This window comes from Brachyhypopomus gauderio, chromosome 11, assembly GCF_052324685.1.
Source record: "Brachyhypopomus gauderio isolate BG-103 chromosome 11, BGAUD_0.2, whole genome shotgun sequence".
Classification (NCBI taxonomy): domain Eukaryota; kingdom Metazoa; phylum Chordata; class Actinopteri; order Gymnotiformes; family Hypopomidae; genus Brachyhypopomus; species Brachyhypopomus gauderio.
In genome coordinates this window covers 13,733,275-13,759,558 of record NC_135221.1, presented here as the reverse complement: position 1 = coordinate 13,759,558, position 26,284 = coordinate 13,733,275, and the positions used below count along the sequence as shown (strand labels likewise).

Here is a 26,284-nt window from a genome sequence, read left to right as displayed (position 1 = left end):
ACCGACGCGCTCGCAGGTTCCCTGCGCGACACGACCAACAGACTCAATACCACGTTACTGCTGTGGTGGAGTGTGATGTTACCACGTTACTGCTGTGGTGGAGTGTGATGTTACCACGTTACTGCTGTGGTGAAGTGTGATGTTCTCCTAACCTGCCAAGTCACATAAACCGATGAAGACCACCCGGCGCAAAAAGTTAATGAAACAATAACCAGTTAAACAATTAGAGCTTGAAGCTGCACGTTTAAAACTCAGCACGAAGATACGTCATCTATTTGAGAATATGATGAAGACCAAAAATTAGCTGTACATTATTCTTGTCTAGACTTGATTTAAAATGCAGTCTTATATCTTTATACATCATATTCTGGTTGTTCTGGGTATGCAAACTCCTGTGACTTATGACTTCCATTTAAATTTATATTCGTGTAAGTGACTAAGATAATGCGGCAAGATCCCTCATTAAGTTTCACGTCAAGCGTGTCTGCACTCGTTTTCATTTTCAGGAGGTTCAACTTCATGAGAAAAGCACACAGGCGTTGACACGCTTGAACCAAGGCTTAACGTGTTGGCAGTTTGCAACTTGCCCTGGCACAGTTTGGAGATTTGACCTGCTGATTAGCTATATTCTGCTACATCTGACCTATATCTCTCCGTCTCTCTCTAGTGAGTGTGTATACCAGCAGTCCGGTATTTTTCCGAGGCTTCGTTCTGGTTGCTCTGAAAGAGGGCCGAGAGGGAGACGTGCCTGGTGATTTTGCTGGCAATTTCAAGGTGAGAAAACTGTTCCAGTGACTCTTTTATACTGACCTGGACCATGTCAAGCACAACAAGACATTTTTACTGCCACATTTCTAAAAAAAAATGATTGATGGGTTTTGTTGAGATGACGAAGGGGAGCTTTTCTCTGAAGTCCGTTTCATCATTTCCCACCCTTAGCTGTAAATTCAGACACAACAGAAGAGAGTATTACGGGAAGCCGCATGCCATCAGTTCTTGAATTTTGAAACCCAGACCTCATACTCTGTGGCAGCAAGACAGTGTGGAGCTCCAGATGCACACAGTTACAGCTGGAATACAGTACCATGGTTCTGGTGCTGTTCTTCATGGGTTTATAATTCTGCCTGTTTTAAAATGTAGAAGAAATGAATGAGTATATGCTAAGTGGACATAAAATCAAGCCATTATAATCCCCTACAAAAGAGAGAGAGGGGGGAGGGAGGGGGTGGATAGACACAGAGAGGTACAGAGGGCTAGAGAAAGAGAGGAATGAAGGAGTGAGAGGGAGAGAAGGAGTGAGAGAGTGGGAGGGGGAAATAGGGCAAGAGGGTAATGGAGGAAATATGATCTAAAATCAAATATTTAAAAGGAATTTATGCATTAACTATAGTTCGAAGGAAAACCAAGTTCGCCTTTCTTCCTTTCCACTCCACTACAGCCTCACCCCACTACAGCCTCACTACACCCCACTACAGCCCGACCACACTACAGCCCCACCACACCCCACTACAGCCCCACCACACTCCACTACAGCCTCACCCAACTACAGCCTCACTACACCCCACTACAGCCCGACCACACTACAGCCCCACCACACCCCACTACAGCTTCACCACACCCCACTGCAGCCCCACCACACTCCACTACAGCCTCACCCAACTACAGCCTCACTACACCCCACTACAGCCCAACCACACTACAGCCCCACCACACCCCACTACAGCCTCACCACACCCCACTACAGCCCCACCACACTCCACTACAGCCTCACCCCACTACAGCCTCACTACACCCCACTACAGCCCAACCACACTACAGCCCCACCACACCCCACTGCAGCCTCACTACACCCCACTACAGCCCCACCACACTACAGCCTCACTACACCCCACTACAGCCCCACCACACTACAGCCTCACTACACCCCACTACAGCCTCACCACACTCCACTACAGCCCCACCACACTACACTACAGCCCCACCACAACCCACTACAGCCCTACCACACTACAGCCCCACCACACCCCACTAAAGCCCCACCACACTCCACTACAGCCCCACCACACCCCACTACAGCCCCACCACACTCCACTACAGCCTCACCCAACTACAGCCTCACCACACTCCACTACAGCCTCACCACACTACAGCCTCACCAAACTACAGCCTCACCACACTACAGCCTCACCACACACCACTACAGCCTCACCAAACTACAGCCTCACCACACTCCACTACAGCTCCACCCCACTACAGTATACCTACCTTAGATGGACACATCAGAACTGTCACTTATTTCATTATTTAGATATTTGATTAATTCTATAAATTAATCGTGATATAATGGTGGCATTTCAAATGTAATGCATGGTGCTTTTTTATTCATTTACATTTATGGTGCAAAATAAAATAATTTCTCACTCAGACTTTTGAGTGTTCCAATAGGATTCCATTGATTAAAAATATAATTTTCTCATGAATATCTTATGAATATCATATTATTCATTTTTATGACAACACCTGTATTATAATACCTATAAAAATGTCATTACAATGCTGGGGACACGGTAGAGCAATTTTTCATACTTTAAAGACTGTGCCATTGAAGTATATTTCCCCCTTTTGTTAAATGAAACCCATCTTTCTCTAGGGAAAGAAGTTAAGTGCTAACAGCTTAAGATTGAAGCTACACTGGGTTCTGCGGATGAGCTGTTCTCATCCCTACATCAAGATCCAGTTGTAGTCTTACTGCACACCAGAACACACTGTATATCCCACTGAAGACGAGAACATGCTGTACATCTTTTCAGAGTCGTCTCCATGTTCACGTTACTGCTGCATGCATGCATGTCTTTATTTTAAAACACTGTTTCTCAAATGACTGATGACGTGCCCAAGCACAGAGGGTCTGAACTTGAACGGTGGTCTGAGCGAACTCTGGGGTGAGAGATGACGTCTTGCTCACCTGCATGTAGAGTTGTAAAGTAAAAGCTGTGATTCATAAATTCCCATGGTTCACTGTTCCGTGTATTAGCAGTAGAGCCTAAGTGCTGTTCAGAGAGAGAAAGAGAGAGAGAGAGAGAGAGAGAGAGAGAGAGAGAGCAAAAGGCAAACAGAGAGAGAGAGAGAGAACTTTATTGATTCTTGAGGGAAATTGTTTTGTCACAGTTAGCCTACAATGCACATTACAAGGTCACATTACAGCATACAAGGCCTCTGAGATCAGTGGCCTCTCGATAGTGAAAGCTGCCCTCTAAATCATATGTCAGCTGTTACTGGTCCTGGACCAGACTGTGTCACAAGGAAGCTGAATAATGGTTAGGAAGACGTGTCTTTGCTCATGAATGAACTAACTCTGCGCACACTGTTTATAAGGGTTTATAAAAAAATCACAGTTGTTAAAATAACACCTGAATCAGTTGTTTACAATGCCATAGCAAAGACTTGGAACCCTTATGTGCTGCTATAACCACCATGGCAATGTGTGCTGTATGTATTAGCAACACGGGTGAGCTTTCTTTGAGTTTGGGAGACACTGGGAATAGAGCGCAAGCCAGTGATCTGTACTGGGCTGAACCCTCGCCATCGTCACCCTGCCCACAGGAAAGCAGTTTGCCTATATTGGAGTCTTTCACTCAAAGAAAACCCAGACCATCATCTCAGTCGTCATAGCGGACATCACATTACCAGCCCACCGTGCATCATGTGACCAGCCCACTGCATCATGTGACCAGCCCACCATGCACTCCTTAAGCACAACTCCGTGTGACCGACTCCTGGCAATCCAGAAGGAGTGACCTAAATACTGCTCCAGTATTTACACCGACCACAGGGCACATACATGCCACAGACAGCAGCTATGACCCTCCTGACTGATGGCAGGTCTGGTTTTAATAAACCATGTTTACCACAGGCTGTATTCATTCAGCCACATCTGATGGCTTGCAGTAGGCAGCCAATATTTGAATAGCTTCTGGAAGGATGTTTTCTGAGAACTGATGACCGATAGAAGCTCACGATTGCTTTCTGGGGACAGAAACATTGCCCACTTGTGACACGCTGCAGAATTATCAGTCGGTTAACTCAGCCATTAGGAGAAAAGGACGTCTTTTTTGCTTTTTCTATCAGTTGCAAAGTTTTAGGTTCACAAAGTCACGAAATAGCAAACCGCTGACCATCCAAATCTCTGGAGGGCCAGCGAGTTGTTTTTCCTGCCTAACCTCATCATAAGCCTGCTTGTGGACAAAGTCTGTTTACCTCACACAAATGTCTAAACTGTGTATAGCACTTATCCATTTCAGAGTGGCTGCCCACATTGAACGGCTGCATTTTCTACGTTAACGGGAACTGACAAGTGTTTCTTTGAGCTAGATTCAGAGAGGCCAAAACAAACCTCTAGACATCTTACCATTCATGTGTTTCATTTGTTCCAAAGGGAAAGGACTTGATTCCTCTTCAAAACTGACGCATCTCCCGTTCCTGCCGGATCTGTGGGCGTGGACGGGGGCGGGGACGGGGGCGGGGACAGGGTCCTGTTGTGGAGAGGGTTTGCATGTGCACCGTGCCACAAGAGGAGGGTTTGTGATGAGGGCCGCATGATTGCAATTAAAAACAAAGACTCTCCCGCCTCTGTCTCTCCTGTTCGCCTCCTTGCCATGGGTACCTGTGATATACGTGTGGGAGAGGTGCACTATCTGGTGTATCTTCATTACTGTTCAGTAACAGAATGATGCTGGGGGGGCGGGGCTTAGGAGGGGCCTGCTTGCAAGGAGGCATGGCTGAAGGAGGGGTCTGTCCTGAAGATGCAAGGATTAGGAGGGGTCTGTCCTGAAGAGGCGGGGATTAGGAGTGGCCTTTTTGGTGAGGAAGAGTGCTTTAGGGACGGTCTGCGTGTGAGGGGAGGCTGTTATTAGCCGTTATTATTGTTATTATTACTTCCTCTCTAGTGCTGTCTGGAGGTAGGTCAAGGGTCGAAGGTTAGGCAGTGCTGACCATGCTGTAAATACTCACTTTTTTATGAGATTATGTCTTTGTTCTTCTCCCAGGAAGTGACTTTATCATGTTTTTTTTTTTCTTAATAAATATATTTTTCTTTGTCAGTGAAATCTTGATTGCATGCAACAGAGTTTTCAATTTTGTCACTGCACCTCCTGTTTCCATTAAAATGAGAGATATTAAGAACTGGTCGGTTCAGACTCCAATGAGAGGGTCTTGTTTGACCTTTTCAAAAAGCGTGTGATGTGTGTGCTTTTTATGAAGGAGAACTTAATCAAACGTAAAAGGACCTTTGTTTTCAGGTGACACCAAAAAACTGCGTGTCAGATTTAGCTGCAGTTCTGTGGATGAACTCAATCTTGAAGGGCTCTGGGCTGAAAGCAAGCATTGCCTAAGCAGTCGGGATTTAAAAATAAATCATTTAAATATTATTGTGAATTCTAATCGCATATGAGCACACAAGAACATGTGTTTCAGTCTGTTTCATTGAGTAGCCAGTAGTGTTATAGTTATTGGCTGAATTAATGAATTACTTTTCTCAGCATCTAATTATTTTTCCCATCATAATTAAGCGATTTACCAGAGCTAGTTTTCTCCATCGACTGTTTTCTCCACACGCTGTTCTGAACTGTCGATGAGTGTCAATGACTGTGACGTCTGAGGAGGGTGTTGAGGCTTCAGGTCTGGTGTTCCAGATCTGGATGGCAGTGCTTACTGTGGACTACTGAGGTGTTAATCTCCTCCTGAGGGGGCAAAGGGCAGAGCTGGGGGTCTTGGGGGTCTTGACAATGTGAGATGAAACTTTGAGTGTTGTTGTAACCCAACCCAGATCACGGAGCACACGATGAGGAAGCACACCGCAAGGGTCTGTTTCACTGAAGGCGCTGTGTGACCGTGACGTGTTTGTCATCGAAACTGCTGCAAAGCGTTGAAATGTTATGCCCTGGAAGAAAGAACTAATTTAACTATGGTAGAATTTACAGCTCGTCGCGAGAGGTGTGTGCGTGTGTGTGCGTGTGTGCGTGCATGCGTGTGTGCACATGTGTGAGTGTGTATTATATACGATCCTGCCTTAACCTTTATGAAGGCTGAAGGAAATGCTTTCTTTGTAGCACAAACCCCACCTTCAGCAGTCACAGTCCCGATGAAGGCTGTGGTGATGAAACGCTACTGCTGACTCCAAGGTTTATGAACTTCTAAAGGGCTTTAGCAGGTGCAGTGAAGGATTTCAGTGGCACTCTCCTCTGGGCCCTGGGCCCCTCTGATGTCTTGCGTCTAAAACGCTGCCTGATTGCTCATCTTCTGTCCAACAGATCATAGATGAGGATGACACTCAATTCATGAACGCCTGTCCCCCTGCCGTCACCGAGACCGTACCCAGGAGACGCACCCGCATTCAAGTGTTGTGGACAGCGCCACCTTCTGGAACTGGCTGTGTCATACTCAAGTTAGTGATCACTTTTCTCTCACTTTAGCTGAGATTGATATACAGGTACAGGTCCAGGAACAAATCTACAGGGAAGGACTAAAATATGGGTTTGTATGGATGGGTTTATGAAGGGATAGATGGATGTTGATGGAGAGATGGAGGGATAGAGATGCATGGATAAAGGAAACCGCACAAGCGATAGATCAGTACAGTGGAGGTGTACGCATAGTAGTGAACAGAAGTAGCCATCAGTAAATGACAACGCTGCACCTTGAGACTGTCACGCTGACATTTTAAAGGAATAAAAAAGTTCCGAATTAACGCTGACAGGGTTTCTGTGTGAGCAGCTCTACCAGAGAGCTCTACCAGAGTAGAGGTGTAGCAGTGTAGCAGTGCAGTGAAGCTCTTGACCCATAGATGGGAGACATGGGCTCCTTTGACCTGGTGGGTGTGTTCTGTTTCCTGAGTTATAAGCCAGTGGAGTTGCCCTGCTGGGGCTTTGTTAAAAGGGTCCCCAACCACAGTTCGGTTATGGTTTTATAATAGTCCATGGATCTGAGGGATGTATTGGAATCAGTCAGGGTGTTATGAAGATATTGATACTGTTTATAATTACAGAGATATTTTGCATTGCAAAACATTTGTATTGAACAATTACAATGATCATTTTCATGGTTACATATTAAGACTTGTTTGTTATTGTTTTTTATGGTAGTTCAATGATACAGTTGCATTAACTGCAATAGTATTAATGACCAAAGCTGCATATAACCTGAAATATTTGAATAGTGTGTTCAAAATGTGAATTTTAATGTAGGTGTCTGGATCTTCCCTCTGAAATATCTTGAAGGTCATATAGGAAGACTCATACATGTAGCTCTGAAATATCAAACCTTCAGACGGAATAAAAGATTAATGATGCCCACACATGGGCTTGTTCTTATAAGAACTTTTCACAACATGAATATATTCAAAGGTATACATTCCACAATCTACTGATTACTAATTAATTTTTTTCTTTCACCCTCTCTATATCTCTGTGTGCTCTCAGTCTTACCTCTTACACTCAGTTGGACTGAACCGAACACGCACATCACACACACCTCTCTCTCTCTCTCTCTCTCTCTCTCTCTCTCTCTCTCTCTCTTTCATGATTAGTAAGAAGGCCATGTGAGTCGAGACTTAATGAGATATCTCGCAGAAGTAAAATTTAAGTAGATCCAAACCCATTAGTCTTCCTGATTGCAGCATAGCTGGAAGGTGAAGTGGGTTTTTGTGAATGAAAAATGTGAAATTGAACTGCTGCTTAATACATGTAAAGTGTCCACCCTGGACATCTCTCACACACACACACACAACACACACACACACACACACACACACACAGAGTGTGACATTGGGTAGGTGGATGTGGATTGCAAATGCAAATCTTAAGGATATTTATTATATGGACAAACACAAACACTAAAAACACAAACACGTATAAATTAAGCAATATAGCAAGCAACAACAGTGAACATCTAACAGAAAATCCTGACACATAGTGAAACAAAGATGTAGCAGCAAAACTGCTTTCCATCTTAGGACACAAGAACTTACGAACAATGAACAACACAGAGAAGACGAAACACAGGGTTTAAATACAGGACCAACAAGGAGACTAAACTAGAAACAGGTGACAACGATTACAAGGGGCGTGGCTACAAATGACAGGGGCGTGGCAGGAGAACACATGGTACATCATTTTGGGCAGCATGGTGGCTTGGTGGTTAGCACGTTTGCCTCTCAGCACTGGGGTCTTGGGTTCAAGTCCCTATCTGAGTGGAGTTTCCATGTTCTCCCCGTGTCTGCGTGGGTTTCCTCCGGGATCTCCGGTTTCCTCCCACAGTCCAAAAACATGGAGGTAAGGTAAATTGGCAGTCCCAGACAAATTCTCCCTGAGTCTGTGTCTCTCCCTGAGTGTGTGTCTGTGTCTCTCTCTCTCTGTTCAATAAAAACAAGTCGTTGTCTGAGTGTGTGTGCATGAATGTGTGCGTGCTTGTATGCCCAGTGGTGGATGGTGCTCTGCCACTAGGGTCTGTCCTCTCTCCCCTTCCTGCACCCCATTCAGTCCCCCAGGGGGCTGTAGATCCCGGTAGAGAGTACGCTGTGCGCAATTGGCTGCCGCTTCTCGCCGGTGTGTGATTGGTTGTCTGTAACGTAGCTGTGTTAACAATTGTAAAGCGCCTTGGGTATCTAGATAAGGCGCTATATAAATTGAAACATTCATTCATTCATTCATACATCAAAACAAAGCAGTGACAGGGAGACAGAGGAGGGGCTAGACAGAACTCAACAAGAAGACAGACGGGGGGGGGACACGTGACACAAACAGAAACACACCAATCCCAACATTACAACCTGCACAATCCTCTTTGTTTTCTGCAATGATAACCTGCATCGTATCATAACCAGCAAGTTCTCATCACATTTCTCTTCCTGTTGGAATATGAGGAAATAGATCCCAGCATTAATATTCCTCTCTGCCCCCCACCCCCAACATGCATGGCCTGCTCTTGTTTTCTGTGCCCTGATGCTCAAAAACGTATGCTGCTCTAAAGTGAGCAGGTGCCATTTGTCGGGCCTGTCTGGGTCAGGGACCCGTGCCCACTTCACAGACCCTGGGCCCGCGTCAGCCGCACATGTGCCACAGGAGATGGTTCCCATCCAGCCGCGAATAAAAGTCCAGTTAGGCTTGGGAGCTGTCCAGGGCCTCTTCTGAGTTGAGCTAACAGTATAAATGGTGTGTTTTATAGTGGTTGAGAGGGTTGTGGTTTGGAAGGAGTTTCATCCCTGGCGTTGGCTGTAGCTGACTGCACGCAGCAGACAGATTTGACCTCTTGTGTAAGGGAGCTGTTTCTCTCTTGCTGGTCTTTGTTGTAGTGGCAGGGCTGCTGTGTGGAGCGCTAGGCCCCGTCGTGGCTCTCAGCCTGCGAACGCTTTGAAACGGAGCTCCAGCGACAGCGTGCCCCATGCTGACTGCGCCGGGCACCCGAAATGCTTTGTGCCAGTTTCGAAGCAGACGTGACATGCAGAACCCCGGTTCTGGAGAACTCAGAATAGAACATCTTCAGGTTGTCACAGTCTAGGGTCAAAGGGCATCAGGGAATACCTCACACAATCTGCTGTGTGAAGTTTTTCAGAATATTCATGCAAGCCCAATCTAAAAAACACACACAGAACACACTCATGTTGCTTACTCATGTTTGACGTTTTTGACGCGAGAGCCGTGGCTGGAGTTCTGGATGGCCGGGGAGACCAGGGGCCTGAAGAGTAAGGTAGAGGAATGTTAGAATTTAATGCGGTGGTATTAGAATCTCAATTCAGTATTCTAAAACAGATTCTTATTCTTCTTTTTTAAAAAGCTATTGGCAAAAATAGTACAATACATTTCATTTGCATAGGCCTTCAGGGTCTTTACTGCTAATACATGGAATACATAATATGTGAAATATAAATAAATTATAGCTGGTTTAGGTTAGCTTGCCATCATTTCATCCTGTGCCACAACACATCCTGAGCTCAGCTGTGTGGGTTCCAAAGTATGTGATGATAATGGAAATGATTAGTCCAGGGGTGGCCAACCCGCCAGAGACCTAGAGCCATTTTTTGTACTGTGTAACGGCAAAGAGCCACATCAAAAAAAAAAAGAGACTGATGTCCAACACAGGCAAGATGTTTTACACACGTGTATGTGCAGGTCCTTTGTACAGTAGCAGGTCCTCTCTACAGGAGCAGGTCCTGTGTACAGGTGTAGGTCCTCTGTACAGGAGCAGGTCCTGTGTACAGGTGTAGGTCCTCTCTACAGTAGCAGGTCCTCTCTACAGTAGCAGGTCCTCTCTACAGGAGCAGGTCCTCTCTACAGGTGTAGGTCCTCTCTACAGGAGCAGGTCCTCTCTACAGTAGCAGGTCCTCTCTACACGAGCAGGTCCTCTGTACAGGTGTAGGTCCTCTCTACAGTAGCAGGTCCTCTCTACAGGAGCAGGTTCTCTGTACAGGAGCAGGTCCTCTCTACAGGAGCAGGTCCTCTCTACAGGTGTAGGTCCTCTCTATAGGAGCAGGTCCTCTCTAGAGGAGCAGGTCCTCTCTACAGGAGCAGGTCCTCTCTACAGGTGTAGGTCCTCTCTACAGTAGCAGGTCCTCTCTACAGTAGCAGGTCCTCTCTACAGGTGTAGGTCCTCTCTACAGGAGCAGGTCCTCTGTACAGGGGCAGGTCCTCTCTACAGATGTAGGTCCTCTCTACAGGAGCAGGTCCTCTCTACAGGAGCAGGTCCTCTGTACAGGGGCAGGTCCTCTCTACAGGTGTAGGTCCTCTCTACAGGAGCAGGTCCTCTCTACAGGTGTAGGTCCTCTCTACAGTAGCAAGTCCTCTCTACAGTAGCAGGTCCTCTCTACAGGTGTAGGTCCTCTCTACAGGAGCAGGTCCTCTCTACAGTAGCAGGTCCTCTCTACACGAGCAGGTCCTCTGTACAGGTGTAGGTCCTCTCTACAGTAGCAGGTCCTCTCTACAGGAGCAGGTTCTCTGTACAGGAGCAGGTCCTCTCTACAGGAGCAGGTCCTCTCTACAGGTGTAGGTCCTCTCTATAGGAGCAGGTCCTCTCTACAGGAGCAGGTCCTCTCTACAGGTGTAGGTCCTCTCTACAGTAGCAGGTCCTCTCTACAGTAGCAGGTCCTCTCTACAGGTGTAGGTCCTCTCTACAGGAGCAGGTCCTCTGTACAGGGGCAGGTCCTCTCTACAGGTGTAGGTCCTCTCTACAGGAGCAGGTCCTCTCTACAGGAGCAGGTCCTCTGTACAGGGGCAGGTCCTCTCTACAGGTGTAGGTCCTCTCTACAGGAGCAGGTCCTCTCTACAGGTGTAGGTCCTCTCTACAGTAGCAAGTCCTCTCTACAGTAGCAGGTCCTCTCTACAGGTGTAGGTCCTCTCTACAGGAGCAGGTCCTCTCTACAGTAGCAGGTCCTCTCTACACGAGCAGGTCCTCTGTACAGGTGTAGGTCCTCTCTACAGTAGCAGGTCCTCTCTACAGGAGCAGGTTCTCTGTACAGGAGCAGGTCCTCTCTACAGGAGCAGGTCCTCTCTACAGGTGTAGGTCCTCTCTACAGGAGCAGGTCCTCTCTAGAGGAGCAGGTCCTCTCTACAGGAGCAGGTCCTCTCTACAGGTGTAGGTCCTCTCTACAGTAGCAGGTCCTCTCTACAGGTGTAGGTCCTCTCTACAGGAGCAGGTCCTCTCTACAGGAGCAGGTCCTCTGTACAGGGGCAGGTCCTCTCTACAGGTGCAGATCCTCTCTACAGGTGTAGGTCCTCTCTACAGGAGCAGGTCCTCTCTACAGGAACAGGTCCTCTCTACAGGAGCAGGTCCTCTGTACAGGTGTAGATCCTCTCTACAGGAGCAGGTCCTCTCTACAGGTGTAGGTCCTCTCTACAGGTATAGGTCCTCTCTACAGGAGCAGGTCCTCTCTACAGGAGCAGGTCCTCTCTACAGGTGTAGGTCCTCTCTACAGGTGCAGGTCCTCTCTACAGGTGCAGGTCCTCTCTACAGGTGTAGGTCCTCTCTACAGGAACAGGTCCTCTCTACAGGTGTAGGTCCTCTCTACAGGAGCAGGTCCTCTCTACAGGAGCAGGTCCTCTGTACAGGAGCAGGTCCTCTCTACAGGTGTAGGTCCTCTCTACAGGTGCAGGTCCTCTCTACAGTAGCAGGTCCTCTCTACAGGAGCAGGTCCTCTCTACAGGTGTAGGTCCTCTCTACAGGAGTAAACCCACTGATCAGCACCTTGCTGATCAACACAGGGTTCATTTAGTTCTTCTGCTCGCTACTTCACAATTATTATTAGTACAACATTACAAGCATGACATCACTTTTTTAGGAAGGGACAACTGTATTATGAAACATATTAATTAACATGCTTTTACTAATATAACTACAATAAATAACAAGATTTTATTAATATGACTACAATAAATAACATGATTTTACAAATACCTGGCTAATTTATGAAATGCCATCAATGATTTTTTAAGCGAATATTCAGATATTAAAATACTCTATGGTCTTACTGGTGTTTCTCCTAGATTTCCCTTCTTGAACGTTGTATTTAGAGCCTTCTGTGTAGTGGACACTCTGCATTCGCACAGTAAATAAGAGACAGGTCAGATAAGCAGTCAGCCTCAATAACACAGATCACGAACACGGAGGAGGAGGAATGGGGGGGTTGGGGGGTGGCGGCCATCTTTGTGCCATGACACCTAACACACATCCGGAACCTTTTAACTTACAATAACAGTGGGCTCCCCTACAGTGCTGTGGTGACCGGCTGAATAATGACAAACGTCTCAAGAAATCACTTACGTACATGATTCATTTACACCAGAAAAAGGAGCGCTGATGTAGGATCAGTTTTTGGCTTTAACACTAATAAATAAATAAGTAGACAGATTACACGCTGGGTCTTATCCAAGTCTGGCTCTCTCAGATGCCCACGGCCAACACTAAATACGGCATCACTGAGACCCACAGTTCACATTAATCTTTTTCCATTCACTGGGGCCATCTTGAGTGATCTTCCTACATACACTTGAGCAAGGGGAATGTTTCTCTTTACATAGAAATGAAGGATTTATTCTATTTCTTTGGCCAAATAATCAAATTAAACAACGAAAGTGAATAAAATCCAAAAGGAGTCGCATTCAGATTTCACCATTTAAGTGAGCCGCATGAAGAGTTTCCACGGAGACAGCCGTCATTACCAGGAGCTGTCGGGGAGTGGTTGTCCTGGCGATGGACGGCTCTTCTTAGCTCGGTGTCATTTGAGTGACTGACAGTCCCCTGTTCCAGCACTGACCGCACTGGGGCTGTGTTAGTATGCAGGGGGGACGGTGGGCAGGGCGCGTGTGCAGGGCCTGGTCCCTCTGAGTCTCCGGGGTCTCCAAGGTGACGACTGTTGGTGTCAGAGAGCTGGTTGCTTGCACAGGCGTCTGTACACTGGTATTATCCTGCAGTCTAGAAGTGAGGAACATGCTAACACTTGAAGGGATTCATTCACACAAATGATAAATATTGTTTATATAATCTGTTCTTATAACTGCTGTGGGGAATATCCTGTCAGCATGTGTTTATTTTGTACAGCCCTGTATCGGTATAATGACAATAAAGTTGAATTGAGCTGAATTGAATAATGACTTCCTCAGGCGTCTGTGCTCAGACCGCTGCTGTCTTCGCCTTAAAAAAGGAGAAGCGCACAGCAAATACATGTTGGCTACAGTGTCTGTCCTTCTTACAGGGCGAGAATCACACAGAAGAAGAGTGTTTTGCCCTTTGAAGAGGGCTCTCTCATTAGGAAGCTTTGTGAGAAAGGTACATGTGGTATTTCTCAGCTACGCTATCACAACCTCAGTACTGCATTCTTTGCCCAGTTCAGTGTGATGTGCTTTTCACCTATTGTGTTGTGTGCTGTGTTTGTAGCTGGTTGCATACGTCTGTTGTGTTATGTGTTGTGTTTGTAGCTGGTTGTATGCATCTTTTGTATTATGTGCTGTGTTTAGAGCTGGATGTATGTGTCTATTGTGTCATCCTGTGTTTGTAGGTGGTTGAATGTGTCTGTTTTGTTATGTGCTGTGTTTGTAGCTGAATCTATGCATCTGTTGTGTCATGTGCTGTGTTTGTAGCTGGTTGTACAGTACATGCCTGTTTTGTTATGTGCTGTGTTTGTAGCTGAATCTATGCATTTGTTGTGTCATGTGCTGTGTTTGTAGCTGATTCTATCATCTATGCATCACAGAACACAGACCAGATTTGTTAATCTTCAGCACATCAAAAGAGCTTATTTAAGCTGTTTTCATTACCATTTTCATGTTTCATTATGTCTTATTATAGACTCTCTTTGTGTTTGTGTGTGTGACAGAGAGAGAGAGAGAGAGAGAGAGAGAGAGAGAGAGAGAGAGAGACTGTATGAGTGTGTTGACATTTGTATATATTTATATGTGGAAGTGTGAGATACTTCCATGACCCTTGACCTGTGACTCACAGGCAACTCCTGTTTTCCAGACCCACTCCAGGCCACACAGAACCCCCTGCAGGACTGCTGCTCCTGTGGCACAGCCAAGTACCGCCTCACCTTCTATGGCAACTGGTCCGAGAAAGTGCATCCCAAGGACTACCCGAGTGAGCAGCCCTCCCCCCTCACAGACCACAGAAGGTCCCCCGGTCCTCCAGTGCTACGAGCGCCACTCTCCTAGAAGCAGCTTTACAGCACATAAAGAGGGCCTGCTTGGGTATTCATTACATGCTAAAGAGTGAGCTGATATCATCGAAGAATACGACTGTCATCTCACAAGCAATAGTAACATCTCCATGCGCACATGCGTGTGTACGTGCATTTGTGTGTGTGTGTGTGTGTGTGTGTGTTATAGTGTGTGTGTGTGAGAGAGAGAGAGAGAGAGAGAGGAGCCAAGCTCTCCCCATGCACTTCCTCTGTCGTCTTAGTGTGAGTGTGTGTGGGCTTCATTACTCATGTGCATGTCTGCAAGCGTACAGTCGGTTATTTACCGAGGACAGGGCAGCAGCGGGAGCCGTAATCATTTGGGGGGGGGGGGGGGGGGGGAGTGGAGCGATGCTGTGGGCGAGTGTGTGGCTGGCACACGCAGGCCCCCCGCCAGCTTTCTGAAAACACACTGAAGAGTTCTCCGTCACTGGGGGGAGAGAGAGCACGTGTACAGAAGGGCTGTTAGTCTGCCGCTCCTGCGAGGAGGCTTTTCATTAGTCTGCTCGACTTTGAAAGTTTATTGCCATCAGTCCTGTTTATCCAGATCCTGTTTACATAGATCCTATTTACCTGGAACTTGTTTATTCAGATCTTGTGTACCCAAACCCTGTTTACCCAGATCCTCTTTATATTCCTGTTTACCTAGATGCTCTTTATCTAGAACTTGATTATCCAGATCCTGTTTATCCAGATCCTGTTTATCTAGAACTTGATTATTCTGATCCTGTGTACCCAGATCCTAGATTTACCTAGATCCTATTTAGCCAGATCTTTCGGTTTGTTTTGTGGGGCAGTATTCTCAGCTAGTCCCAGTTTAGCAGAACTCACTCACACATATGGATGATAACAGATCATGCTTATTGCTTTTGAATTTGCTGAATATGAATTTGAGTTCTCTCTTTCACTTATGTTTGATTATTTATCTCTTTTGTATTGTATAGGTTTATCTTTGTTATCTTATTGAACATAAACAATGTATCCCATCCAGGCTATTCAAATAGTTATATCCTATGAGAACATGGAGTCTATGGGCACAAACCCACCCAAAGAAACCCTTCTTTTCACTCACCAGGATCCTTAATTAGTAAAGGGGGTGTGGTCATTACTTAAAGAGGTGTGTCTATTGAAAAGAGGGCGGAGATCATACGATCTAGTTGCCATCCCTGTTGTATGCATTGCTGACTGCTGTGCTTCTTCCTGAAAGGGCGGGCCAACCACTGGTCAGCGCTGATTGGAGCCTCCCACTCCAGGAAGTACACACTATGGCACTACGGGGGATACGCCAGCGAGGGCGTTCGCCAAGTGGCCGAGCTCGGCTCACCCGTCAAGATGGAGGAGGAGATCCGGCAAAAGGTAAGACCTGGGGTGGGAGGGGCCTACAGGTCTATCAGGTGGACCACAGACGAATGCACCAAAATGCGTGTGTGTGTGTGTGTGTGTGTGTGTGTGTGTGTGTGTGTGTGTGTGTGTGTGTTTGTGTGTGTGTGTGTCTGTGTGCGTGTGTGTGTGCGTATGATAAGATGGGGTGGATTTTAAAGGTCATACAGAAGAGGTTCATGCCGTACTTCTATGTGTCTTCTAAAGCAAAGCTGCAGAGGCGGCTTACAACACTGATTGTGTGGGACCCCAGGCTGCAGGGGTCAGGGGTCCCAAGCCTCAACCATGTGTGGACACTGTGGCCCTCTACCTCCACCAGAGCCCTAGGGCACTCACACTGTGGCCCTCTACCTCCACCAGGGCCCTGGGGCACTCACACTGTGGCCCTCTACCTCCACCAGAGCCCTGGGGCACTCACACTGTGGCCCTCTGCCTCCACCAGGGCCCTGGGGCACTCACACTGTGGCCCTCTACCTCCACCAGAGCCCTGGGGCACTCACACTGTGGCCCTCTGCCTCTACCAGAGCCCTGGGGCACTCACACTGTGGCCCTCTACCTCCACCAGAGCCCTAGGGCACTCACACTGTGGCCCTCTACCTCCACCAGAGCCCTGGGGCACTCACACTGTGGCCCTCTGCCTCCACCAGAGCCCTGGGGCACTCACACTGTGGCCCTCTACCTCCACCAGAGCCCTGGGGCACTCACACTGTGGCCCTCTACCTCCACCAGAGCCCTGGGGCACTCACACTGTGGCCCTCTACCTCCACCAGAGCCCTGGGGCACTCACACTGTGGCACTCTGCCTCTACCAGGGCCCTGGGGCACTCACACTGTGGCCCTCTGCTTCCACCAGAGCCCTAGGGCACTCACACTGTGGCCCTCTACCTCCACCAGAGCCCTGGGGCACTCACACTGTGGCCCCCTGCCTCTACCAGGGCCCTGGGGCACTCACACTGTGGCCCTCTACCTCCACCAGAGCCCTGGGGCACTCACACTGTGGCCCTCTACCTCCACCAGAGCCCTGGGGCACTCACACTGTGGCCCTATGCTTCCTCCCAGAGACCTAGGACACTCACCACCCCCCTCACTCTGGCCTGTTTTTCCTGATTATGCTCAGTAAAAATTCCCCTCCTTTGATTTTTAGTAATCAGCTCCTCACTGTAAATGTATTCATTCATATATCACTCATTAGAATTTGAAAATTAGATTATTTTCCAACTAAAAAGGCAGATGGAGGAAGATTGCATGATTAGGTCATGAGGTGATGTCATTCTTGCGCTGGTCTTGTGCTAGACAGTTTAGATGTTTGATTCGAGTCAGATATTGCCTTCATCCTCATTCATCAGCGCAGGTGTGACGGGTGCTGTCATACAGCAGTTTCTCCACTTTTTGTCCCCTGTGGGCTGCCATACATCTGTCATACACTCTATCAAGGTTTCGTGTGTACTTGCTTTGGTGCTGGTCTGTCTGCTTGTCGAGCGTGTCTCCTGTGTGTGAGACCGGGGGGGGGGGGGGGGGGGGGGGGGGGGGGGGGGGGGGGGGGGGCTGCCCTCCTGCCTGCTGGGGCCCCCCACACACCCCCGAGCTTCACTCCCACTGACACCCACCATTCGTCTTGGGTGGCAGGGGGATTGTACCCTCCACCAATGAAGCGTAGCTCCAGCCCAAACAAGTGGCTATTTTTTTAGACTGGTTAGGCTGACTGCTTTTTCCTTTAAAAGATACATTTGTTGCTTCAGTCTAAATGGTTTATATGTTTATTATTAAATCATACAGAACAGTAATACTTATCAAGCCAGACACTGCTAGGCGATGGTTTAAACGTATTTATTTAATCTTTATTTAACATTACACTGAGTCAAAGTGCTGGAAAAGTTGATTAGTTTGTTAAGAGCTAGATACTACCTTTGGTGGAATACATCTCGGAGATAAAATGTACAAAGGTGAGTGTAGTAAAAGCCCAGAGGAGCGTTCCCTCACCACGCCGGATTCAGGAGCGCTTCGTTCCTACTTGTTTACAGCTCGGCAGCCCCGGGAGAGGTCAGGGACATAATGGTGGAGCTGCTCTTTCGTGAAGAGCACCCTCTTATTTATCTCCGTTCTTTCATCTGTGGCATGAGTGGCATCGCTAACGTCCGACTCAGTGTCGGGGGACGGGATCGCTTTGGTGAATTTTAACCTTGGACTTCTTACCTCTAGGTTTGTTTTGTAGATGCCTGCTCGGTGCTTGGAATGAAGCTTGGAATGGCATTATAAAGTGTTTCAATGGCTTTGAAAGTGTGTGTGTGTGTGTGTGTGTGTGTGTGTGTGTGTGTGTGTGTGTGTGTGTGTGTGTGTGTTGGGGGGGGTACCTGTGCAAGTGTGTGAGACATATGGATTTGCTGCATCTGTTGAGTGTAATGAACCAAAACCAAACGTCAGCATTCACAGATATTCCGACTGTCCATTTTTGTTCTGGCCACCTGGTGCCACATGCGTCTAACTGCCTGTGGCAACACCAGGAGGAGTCGCTAGTCTGTGTGTGGAGCGTTGAGCTGGTATGTCGGTGACCGGCACGTAGCACAAAGCTCCACTGCAACACTGGTATGAGTGGCACTTTGAAATCTCCATCAAACCAGCAGCACGGTCGTCCCACCATTTACATGAGAGAAACACCCCCGGAATTCTAAACACATGCATCTGTGTACAGCAGAAGGGTTGCCAAGCCCATAGAAAGTCAGTGAAAATGTTGAGGCAGTGTAGACCAATTTAAAAACACCCCCACATACTTCTGACCCCAGCATTTGCTTAATAAACCTGGCAACGCAATCTCTTCCCTGGCCTCGAAATGTCCTCGTCTGTAATGACTTAGTGCTTTGATTCTTCACTGAGTGTCTTTCTCATCTGCCCTTTCCAACTTATAAACATGTCGTTTTCACCCCCCCCCCCCCCCCGTCTGTCTGTGTGTCCTCTCTCAGGGACACATAGCTGCAATAACACATTACGACGTTCTTTGAAGTCCTCATGATGTATCACACTTTTGGTGGTTTTGGTCTTCAAAGACAACATTTGATGTATCGATCTGATAAAGCTGCATTAATTAAAACCACCTGCCGCTTGCTCTGTTTTCTGTGAGATTGGACGTCTCAACCTACACGCCACTCTTACCTTTGAATTCCTTGAAATGTTTTCTTGACAAACTTCAACTCTGCAACATAAACATTCTGCATGTCTGTGCTTGGCGATCATCTATAGGATGCTGAATTTCATTTCCAAACTATTAAAAAACAGAAAAATAATAATGTGCTGTTTTCTACAATAAATATCAAAAGATGTATGCTGTCTTCAAAGATCAATACTAGGTGTCAGTTTCATCCACATGGAGCGGTCCCTGTGGTCCTATTGTATGCAATAATCTTCACAGCTGGGGTCCCCCCCTCAATAAGGCTGGCTCTGTGTTCAGAGCTGTTCTACCTCCCAGATGACCCACGCTCATCCAGCCCTAGTTACGGCAGCTCGGGCTGACTGGGTTAAATAGGCCCCAGTGGGAGCAGCTCGGGGCGAGCACGGACTCACTCCACTCGCCTCTCTCACTCTGGAACTGTGACTGGTGATGACAGCAAAATATCCTCCAATGCCTTTTACCCACAGCCTCCAGCTAACCGGCCCTGGACAGCCGCCATCGGATCCCCGCGGCCGGCTTTGGTCGGGCCATCGTCCGGGGTGGGCCGGCCTGGGACTCGAGGACTCCTAAGTGCCAGTTTACACGGGGACAATAGTCCCGTGTCTGCATGGCTGGCGGGTTTGGGGGGTGCTCGTCAGTTTGGCTTTGGATGACTAGTAAAGACGTCCAGGACTGAGAAGAATAAGACTAATGCCTCTCCAGGCTGCAGCTCCAGTGGACGCACACACACTTAAAAAGAGAGAGAATGAACAGAGCTTTCACAGACCCGCGTAGTACAGTGAAACGTCTGGGCCTTTGTTTATGAAGATGTGTTTTCTCTGTGGAATGCAAAGGATGCAGAAAATTTTTTTTCACAGGCAATTTGTGTGAACTTGGGTCAAGTTTCCCAGGGAGGGACGCTCTGCTAAATCTGATTAAACAACTTCTCCCATCCAATGGAGTTAATAACAGGATTTGTGCTTTGAACTTATATTCAACATTCACTGTTGTGATGCACAAATTTAGCTCCTCGCAAATCATGGCTGTTCACTTTTACATTCGATTTTTTTGGAGATTTCAATTGTTTATCATTCTGAACAAGCTGCTCATTAATTTATTCAGACCTCTGCGTGCGTGAGTGCGTGTGTGTGTGTGTGTGTGCACGTGTGTGTGTGTCTGTGATCCAACAGTGCCTATATTTTAGACATCAAATAAACTTGAAGACCTTTTCTTCAACATTGTGCACACAAATGCTGAGCACAGTCCATAATGTACATCGAAACGTAGCCAGGCCAGGGCCCCAACACAGCCATTGCTTTGGTGGTTAATTGTGTGTGACATTCTAGAAGTTAGCAGGTCAGATGTTGATATGAAAATTAATTTTCTGAATGATAAAGTATAATCCCCCATCTGGCTGGTGCTAGATGTATTGCTGTGGATTATTGGAATGGTAAAGATGTCTTGATGTGAATAGTTTGGATCTGGGGCTGACTATTTCTAGCGCTGCAGCCGACAGCATCCTGTCTGGTCTACGTTCAGAAGACGTCTCACGGGCCGTAGCTTTTATCGTCTGGCAGGTTTTCCCTGTCATATGTAAGTTGAGTAAATCTGGTAATAAAAAGAAAGACACTGCAAGCAAAGCATTAGTGAATGTTGAACTGAGAACCCTTAATAGAAGGCTGTCATGCTCAAGTTTTCATTAGCGGCGCTATCTCAGCCTTGGGAAGATCCGCCTATGTAATTGGAATTTAATGTCTTCCCTCTGCGAAATGCTGCGACAGCTTTAGCAGGAGACCGAACAGTCCAACTGGAGTTGGTTTTATTTAGCATTTATGATGATCGTGTTAAGCAGGGGGCTTTAAGGATGATGGACGATTGCAGATAGTAAAATATTAACGCTGGGGGCAAAAGGACCTGCTGTTGTTTGCACTGGGTGGCTGTAGACATACTGCTGGAAGACTGGGTGGGTACGGAGAGGATGAGCGGCTCTATTTCTCTGTGTGTCAGTCTATTGGAGATGTTTCCACAGTCATGCTGTTCTCCCTCTTTTTCCTGAACAAATCCCTGGCAGTAGGTCCCGCCCACTCCAGTAGGTCCCGCCCGCTCCAGTAGGTCCCGCCCGCTCCAGTAGGTCCCGCCCGCTCCAGTAGGTCCCGCCCGCTCCAGTAGGTCCCGCCCGCTCCAGTAGGTCCCGCCCGCCCCGGCAGGTTCTTCCCCCCTTCTCTGTGTTTTGGAAGGACAAGTTATTTCGGGGGAGTCTGACCACATCACCATCCTTCGCTTTCATCTCCATTCCTTGTTCCTTTCAGAGGAGATTGAAGAGCTCCTCCCACTCCACCCCACCTGTCAAACGCTAGTCCCCCAATAGTCTTGTGAGCAGAGAGAGATGACGGCACTTATATCTAACAACATCTTTCAGGACACACTCACATCTCCCCGTCTGTGAAGCATGCCTTTCGTCTCGAATGGGCTAAGAAACACACACACACATACACACACACACACACACACACACACACACCCCTACACTTTAAAGCACATATTAGCATTGCCCACATTGCTGCCTGTCAGCCATCCTGATTGCTTGACAAGTGTGAAGTTGGTGGGAATTCGCCCAGCGTTCCTCCTGAACCTGATCAGTCACAGCGAGAACTTCACTAGTGCCCAGCACCACGCTCCCCAGCCTCAGTGGAAGACTACAGCCCTGTAAACACCTGCCAGCAATCTGCCTACTGCGTATGAAGCAATCAGGTGGAATGCGCTAAGCGTCGTGTGGCGCTGCTCTCGTTCCCTGGAGAAACAAGAAATCTTCTCAGAAAAGTTCCTCATTCCAGACGTGCTGGCCAAATGTTCCTGTATTAAGATTCAGTGGTGCTGTTTCCCAGGCGATAGAGCCTGTTCCCTTGAGTCCTGTTTGACTGCAAGATTCATATCCCAGTATTCGGTTCAATAATACAGCACCATGCATATTATGCAGCCTGCTTTCTCTAAATCAGAAGAGAGCCTTCATAAATCTGTTTGCAATAAGACTCCTTCTCCTATCATGGTGTTCCCATGTATATGGGAGAGAAGCTCTAAGCGACCCAGCGACAGTAAATCGCTGTAATGTGGTGTCTAGAACAATATCCTGACATGCAGGAAGATATTCAAAATGTACACTTCATTTAAAAAAGAGCTCAGATGACTCAGGCTATCATGGCACACACACACACACACACACACACTTTCTTTGTTTAATTCTTTCTTACATGAAATACTGTATTTCATTTAATTGCAATTTAGCTTTATTATTTTAATGAAATATGCTTTAACATGTCACTTACATGTGATCACATATGATCAGGCTGGTGTGTGTGTGTGTGTGTGTGTGTGTGTGTGTGTGTGTGTGTGTGTGTGTGTGTGTGTGTGTGTGTGTGTGTGTGTGTGTGTGCCATGTGCACATCTGCATGTGTTTTTATGTTTGCTGTGTGGCTGGGCATATAGGCGTGTGTGTGTGTGTGTGTGTGTGTGTGTGTGTGTGTGTGTGTGTGTGTGTGTGTGTGTGTGTGTGAGAGAGAGAGAGAGAGAGAGAGATTTTATGCTTGGCAAGAGAAATGAATTAATCACACAAAACCTACTTATGCTGCATTTAGTTCAAATGCAGTGTTTTGACATTTATCAGATTTATACTGTGTGACCTTTCAATAGGAAATGGATAACTTAATCACAGACTGTTATGCTGTCCATATCTGAGGAATACTCAATACTAGCTGTAGCCTATGTATCCGGATCACGTTTTTTAAGTCCCTTTCTTGTGTGATCAAAAATTCTGGAATTCATCAGTTAAATGTGACCAGCCTTGGCAGGGTGGCATTAACCCCACAGTTGTTTCTGAACAAGAATGACATAGTCCTCCCATTTGACTGGACAAGAGACGTTTCATGAGTGCTGATACAGAGAATAGCAGTACTGGAGCCTGAACTTCACGCACCAGAACTTTACACATATGTGTCCTTCTAACCACCAATGACATTAATGATCGTTGTCTTAGAGTGTAACAAACGTTGTTTTCTCATCGGAATCACAAACACAAACGTCAGTCTCGTATTTCACTGCCTGCACCATGGATAGAAACATACAGAAACATGTTTATGATACAGAGCGCCTTAGCTTGTGACAACACAGACCTATTCAAAGTAACTAGCAAGCTAGCGTGCAGAGAAATGTTTGTGTTGCTTGGCAACAGGCTAGTCCCAGTCCAATCGCGTAACTATTTGTGTTGGCAGAGCTGAATAAATTATTAAATAAGCAAACAAATCATGATCTCTTGTTACTTATTATTGTTAGGCCTGTGGCTTACGCCCTTGTGCCTACAGATGAATCACAGCCAGGCTGGTTCTCAGTTTAGCAGCACTTGCGTGATTATTGCTTAATTGTTGCATCATAAATGAAGGACCCGGTCACTCTTGAGTTTGAAGGGTAAGATGATGTGATCTTCGGGGGGGGGGGGGGGGGGGGGGGAACCAGGGCACAGCCCAGCTAGGCTGTTGTCGGACAGGTTCGCTGGAGACAGGAGGGGTCACGATGGGAGGGGCTGACCCTTGTGGCGGAGGTGCTGTAGATAAAGCCAGCGTGGAGATCAGAGAGTGCCCCAGCGGAGGGTGGAGGGTGGAGGCTGAGGGAGGAAGCAGTCTAAGAGGCTGTTGGCACGGACACCTTAAAGAGGAGCATAAAGCCTCGCTCACAAAGATAATTACACTCTCAAATGACCAAGAAGTAAAAGCTGCCTGGGAAAAAACTGAAATTCAATCAATAGAAAGACCGTTCGGCCTTGCAAAAGGACCAGATGCACCGGGCGGGGGGAGGGGGCAGGAAAGGGGAAGAGAATACTATGAGAAGAAATGAAGTGTGACAGTACTGAAAATAATTCCTTGGACTGTGCAAATGTGGATCGTCACGTGGAGGCCTCCAGCCTCTGGGGCCCCTGATGGCACTATTACAGTCAGTCAGAAATATTTGTAGGGATGACTCAATCTAGGCCCAGTGCTCTTTGTTATGTTGATAACACATACACACACAGAGTCTTTGTAGTGGGATTTAGTCTTAGATGGTGGTCCTACAGTGAGGGAGGTTGCCTCTGGAAGACAGTTCAGCCCGGCGACTTCTGAAGAGCAGGGCTCTGGTGACTTGTCCTCTCCTCCACCTTACTCTACCATCGTGCTCCACCACCTGACTCCTCCATCGTGCTTCTCCACCTGACTCCACCATCGTGCTCCACCACCTGACTCCACCGTCATGATCCACCACCTGACTCCACCGTCATGATCCACCACCTGACTCCTCCATCGTGCTCCACCACCTGACTCCACCGTCGTGATCCACCACCTGACTCCTCCATCGTGCTCCTCCACCTGACTCCTCCATCATGCTCCACCACCTGACTCCTCCATCGTACTCCTCCACCTGACTCCACCATCGTGCTCCTCCACCTGACTCCTCCATCATGCTCCACCACCTGACTCCTCCATCGTGCTCCTCCACCTGACTCCACCATCGTGCTCCTCCACCTGACTCCTCCATCGTGCTCCTCCACCTGACTCCTCCATCGTGCTCCACCACCTGACTCCTCCATCGTGCTCCTCCACCTGACTCCTCCATCGTGCTCCTCCACCTGACTCCACCATCGTGCTCCACCACCTGAGTCCACCATCGTGCTCCTCCACCTGACTCCACCGTCGTGATCCACCACCTGATTCCTCCATCGTGCTCCACCACCTGACTCCTCCATCGTACTCCACCACCTGACTCCACCGTCCACCTTCATGTCCTGTACACTCTTACCTTTCATGGGGCCCCTAAGAGCATCTGTGGTGGAGGTCACTCGCACCTCTAGCCAATCATTCACTCGCTGTCAGCCAAACAGTCCTGAAATATAATTAAATTCTAGTTGTTCAGCGGGAACCGTTTTATAATGGAAGGTCACTGTTGGTCTTTGCTGATAGTGCATCTGCTCGTAATTGCAATTACATCTCCATATAACACGCCTGCCTACTGCCATTAGAGTTCAAATGCAAACTGCTTTATCTCTGTGAGGAACCAGGCGGTCACGGGGGCGCGGATGCCGCGTGAGTGATGTGAGCTGTGTGGGGGAGCCTGCGCTTCTCTTTTCTTCTCCCTTTATTGTAGGAGGAATTTACAAATAATTTATAACTTCATTCTCCATTCACGAGCTCTGCATCTCAAGGACTAGCCTTCTCTTTCTGTAAATGGAATGGGAATGAATTGGACACCTGAGGACACAGAAGCTGAGAGGGAGTAGAAATCTTATTGGGAAATCTCCTCGATTAATCAGCAGTCTGTCTGCCACCGCAACGCCATTGTGTTCCTGCAAGTTTCTCTGAGCGGGGGAACAGGGCGACATTGCACCAGTTCGGTGGTACTTATCTGCTCTTGATTCGTAATGTCTTGAGTCTCGTGAGTTGGTGGAAGTTGTTGTTGTTTTTGTTGTTCAACTGTTTGTTGGCATTGAAGGAATATCATTTAAAAACGTATGTGTGTGTGTGCACAGCGGGCTTATGCATATTATTGCAAATTCTGGTAAATCTATTAAGGACTATGTGATCATGCAAATAAATCATGATAAATTATGATATGCATATTCAAATGCAGGTGTCAGGGATCGAGAGCTAATCAGCTTCTATTCATCATTTGGAAACTTTGGCACTGAACCAGAGGACACATGCATCATTTGCAGATAATAACGTTGACAGGATGGAGCAATCTGCATGGTTACACATGAAATAAAAACAATTGGGATTTCCACCCCTTATTATATTAACTAAACGAATAATCAAGATATTTGCATAGCATTATCAGCTAATGATCTCTTTAGCATAACAATTAGCTCAGGCTTGTTGAGAGAGCTTTTGTATTGTGTGTGTGTGTGTTGAACATGAACTTGTGTGTCTGTCACAGAGGGGTTTTTGTTTCCCAGAACTGATGTTTAGTGAGCGATTAACTGATTAAGATGGTGGTGTTTTAATATAACTGGCTTTAGCTTAGGCAGCT

General features: G+C 47.3%; 1 protein-coding gene across 2 annotated transcripts in view; it reads left to right on the top strand.

The window, feature by feature from the left end:
• spon1b (spondin 1b) overlaps nucleotides 1-26,284 on the top strand; it is a 59,926-nt gene that overhangs the window by 820 nt on the left and 32,822 nt on the right. For both annotated transcript variants that reach the window (XM_077022157.1, XM_077022155.1), the window contains exons 2-6: nucleotides 668-774; nucleotides 6,309-6,442; nucleotides 13,739-13,812; nucleotides 14,503-14,619; nucleotides 15,924-16,072. In XM_077022157.1, the coding sequence (XP_076878272.1) occupies nucleotides 668-774; nucleotides 6,309-6,442; nucleotides 13,739-13,812; nucleotides 14,503-14,619; nucleotides 15,924-16,072 (581 nt within the window). The remainder of the gene's footprint in view (nucleotides 1-667; nucleotides 775-6,308; nucleotides 6,443-13,738; nucleotides 13,813-14,502; nucleotides 14,620-15,923; nucleotides 16,073-26,284) is intronic.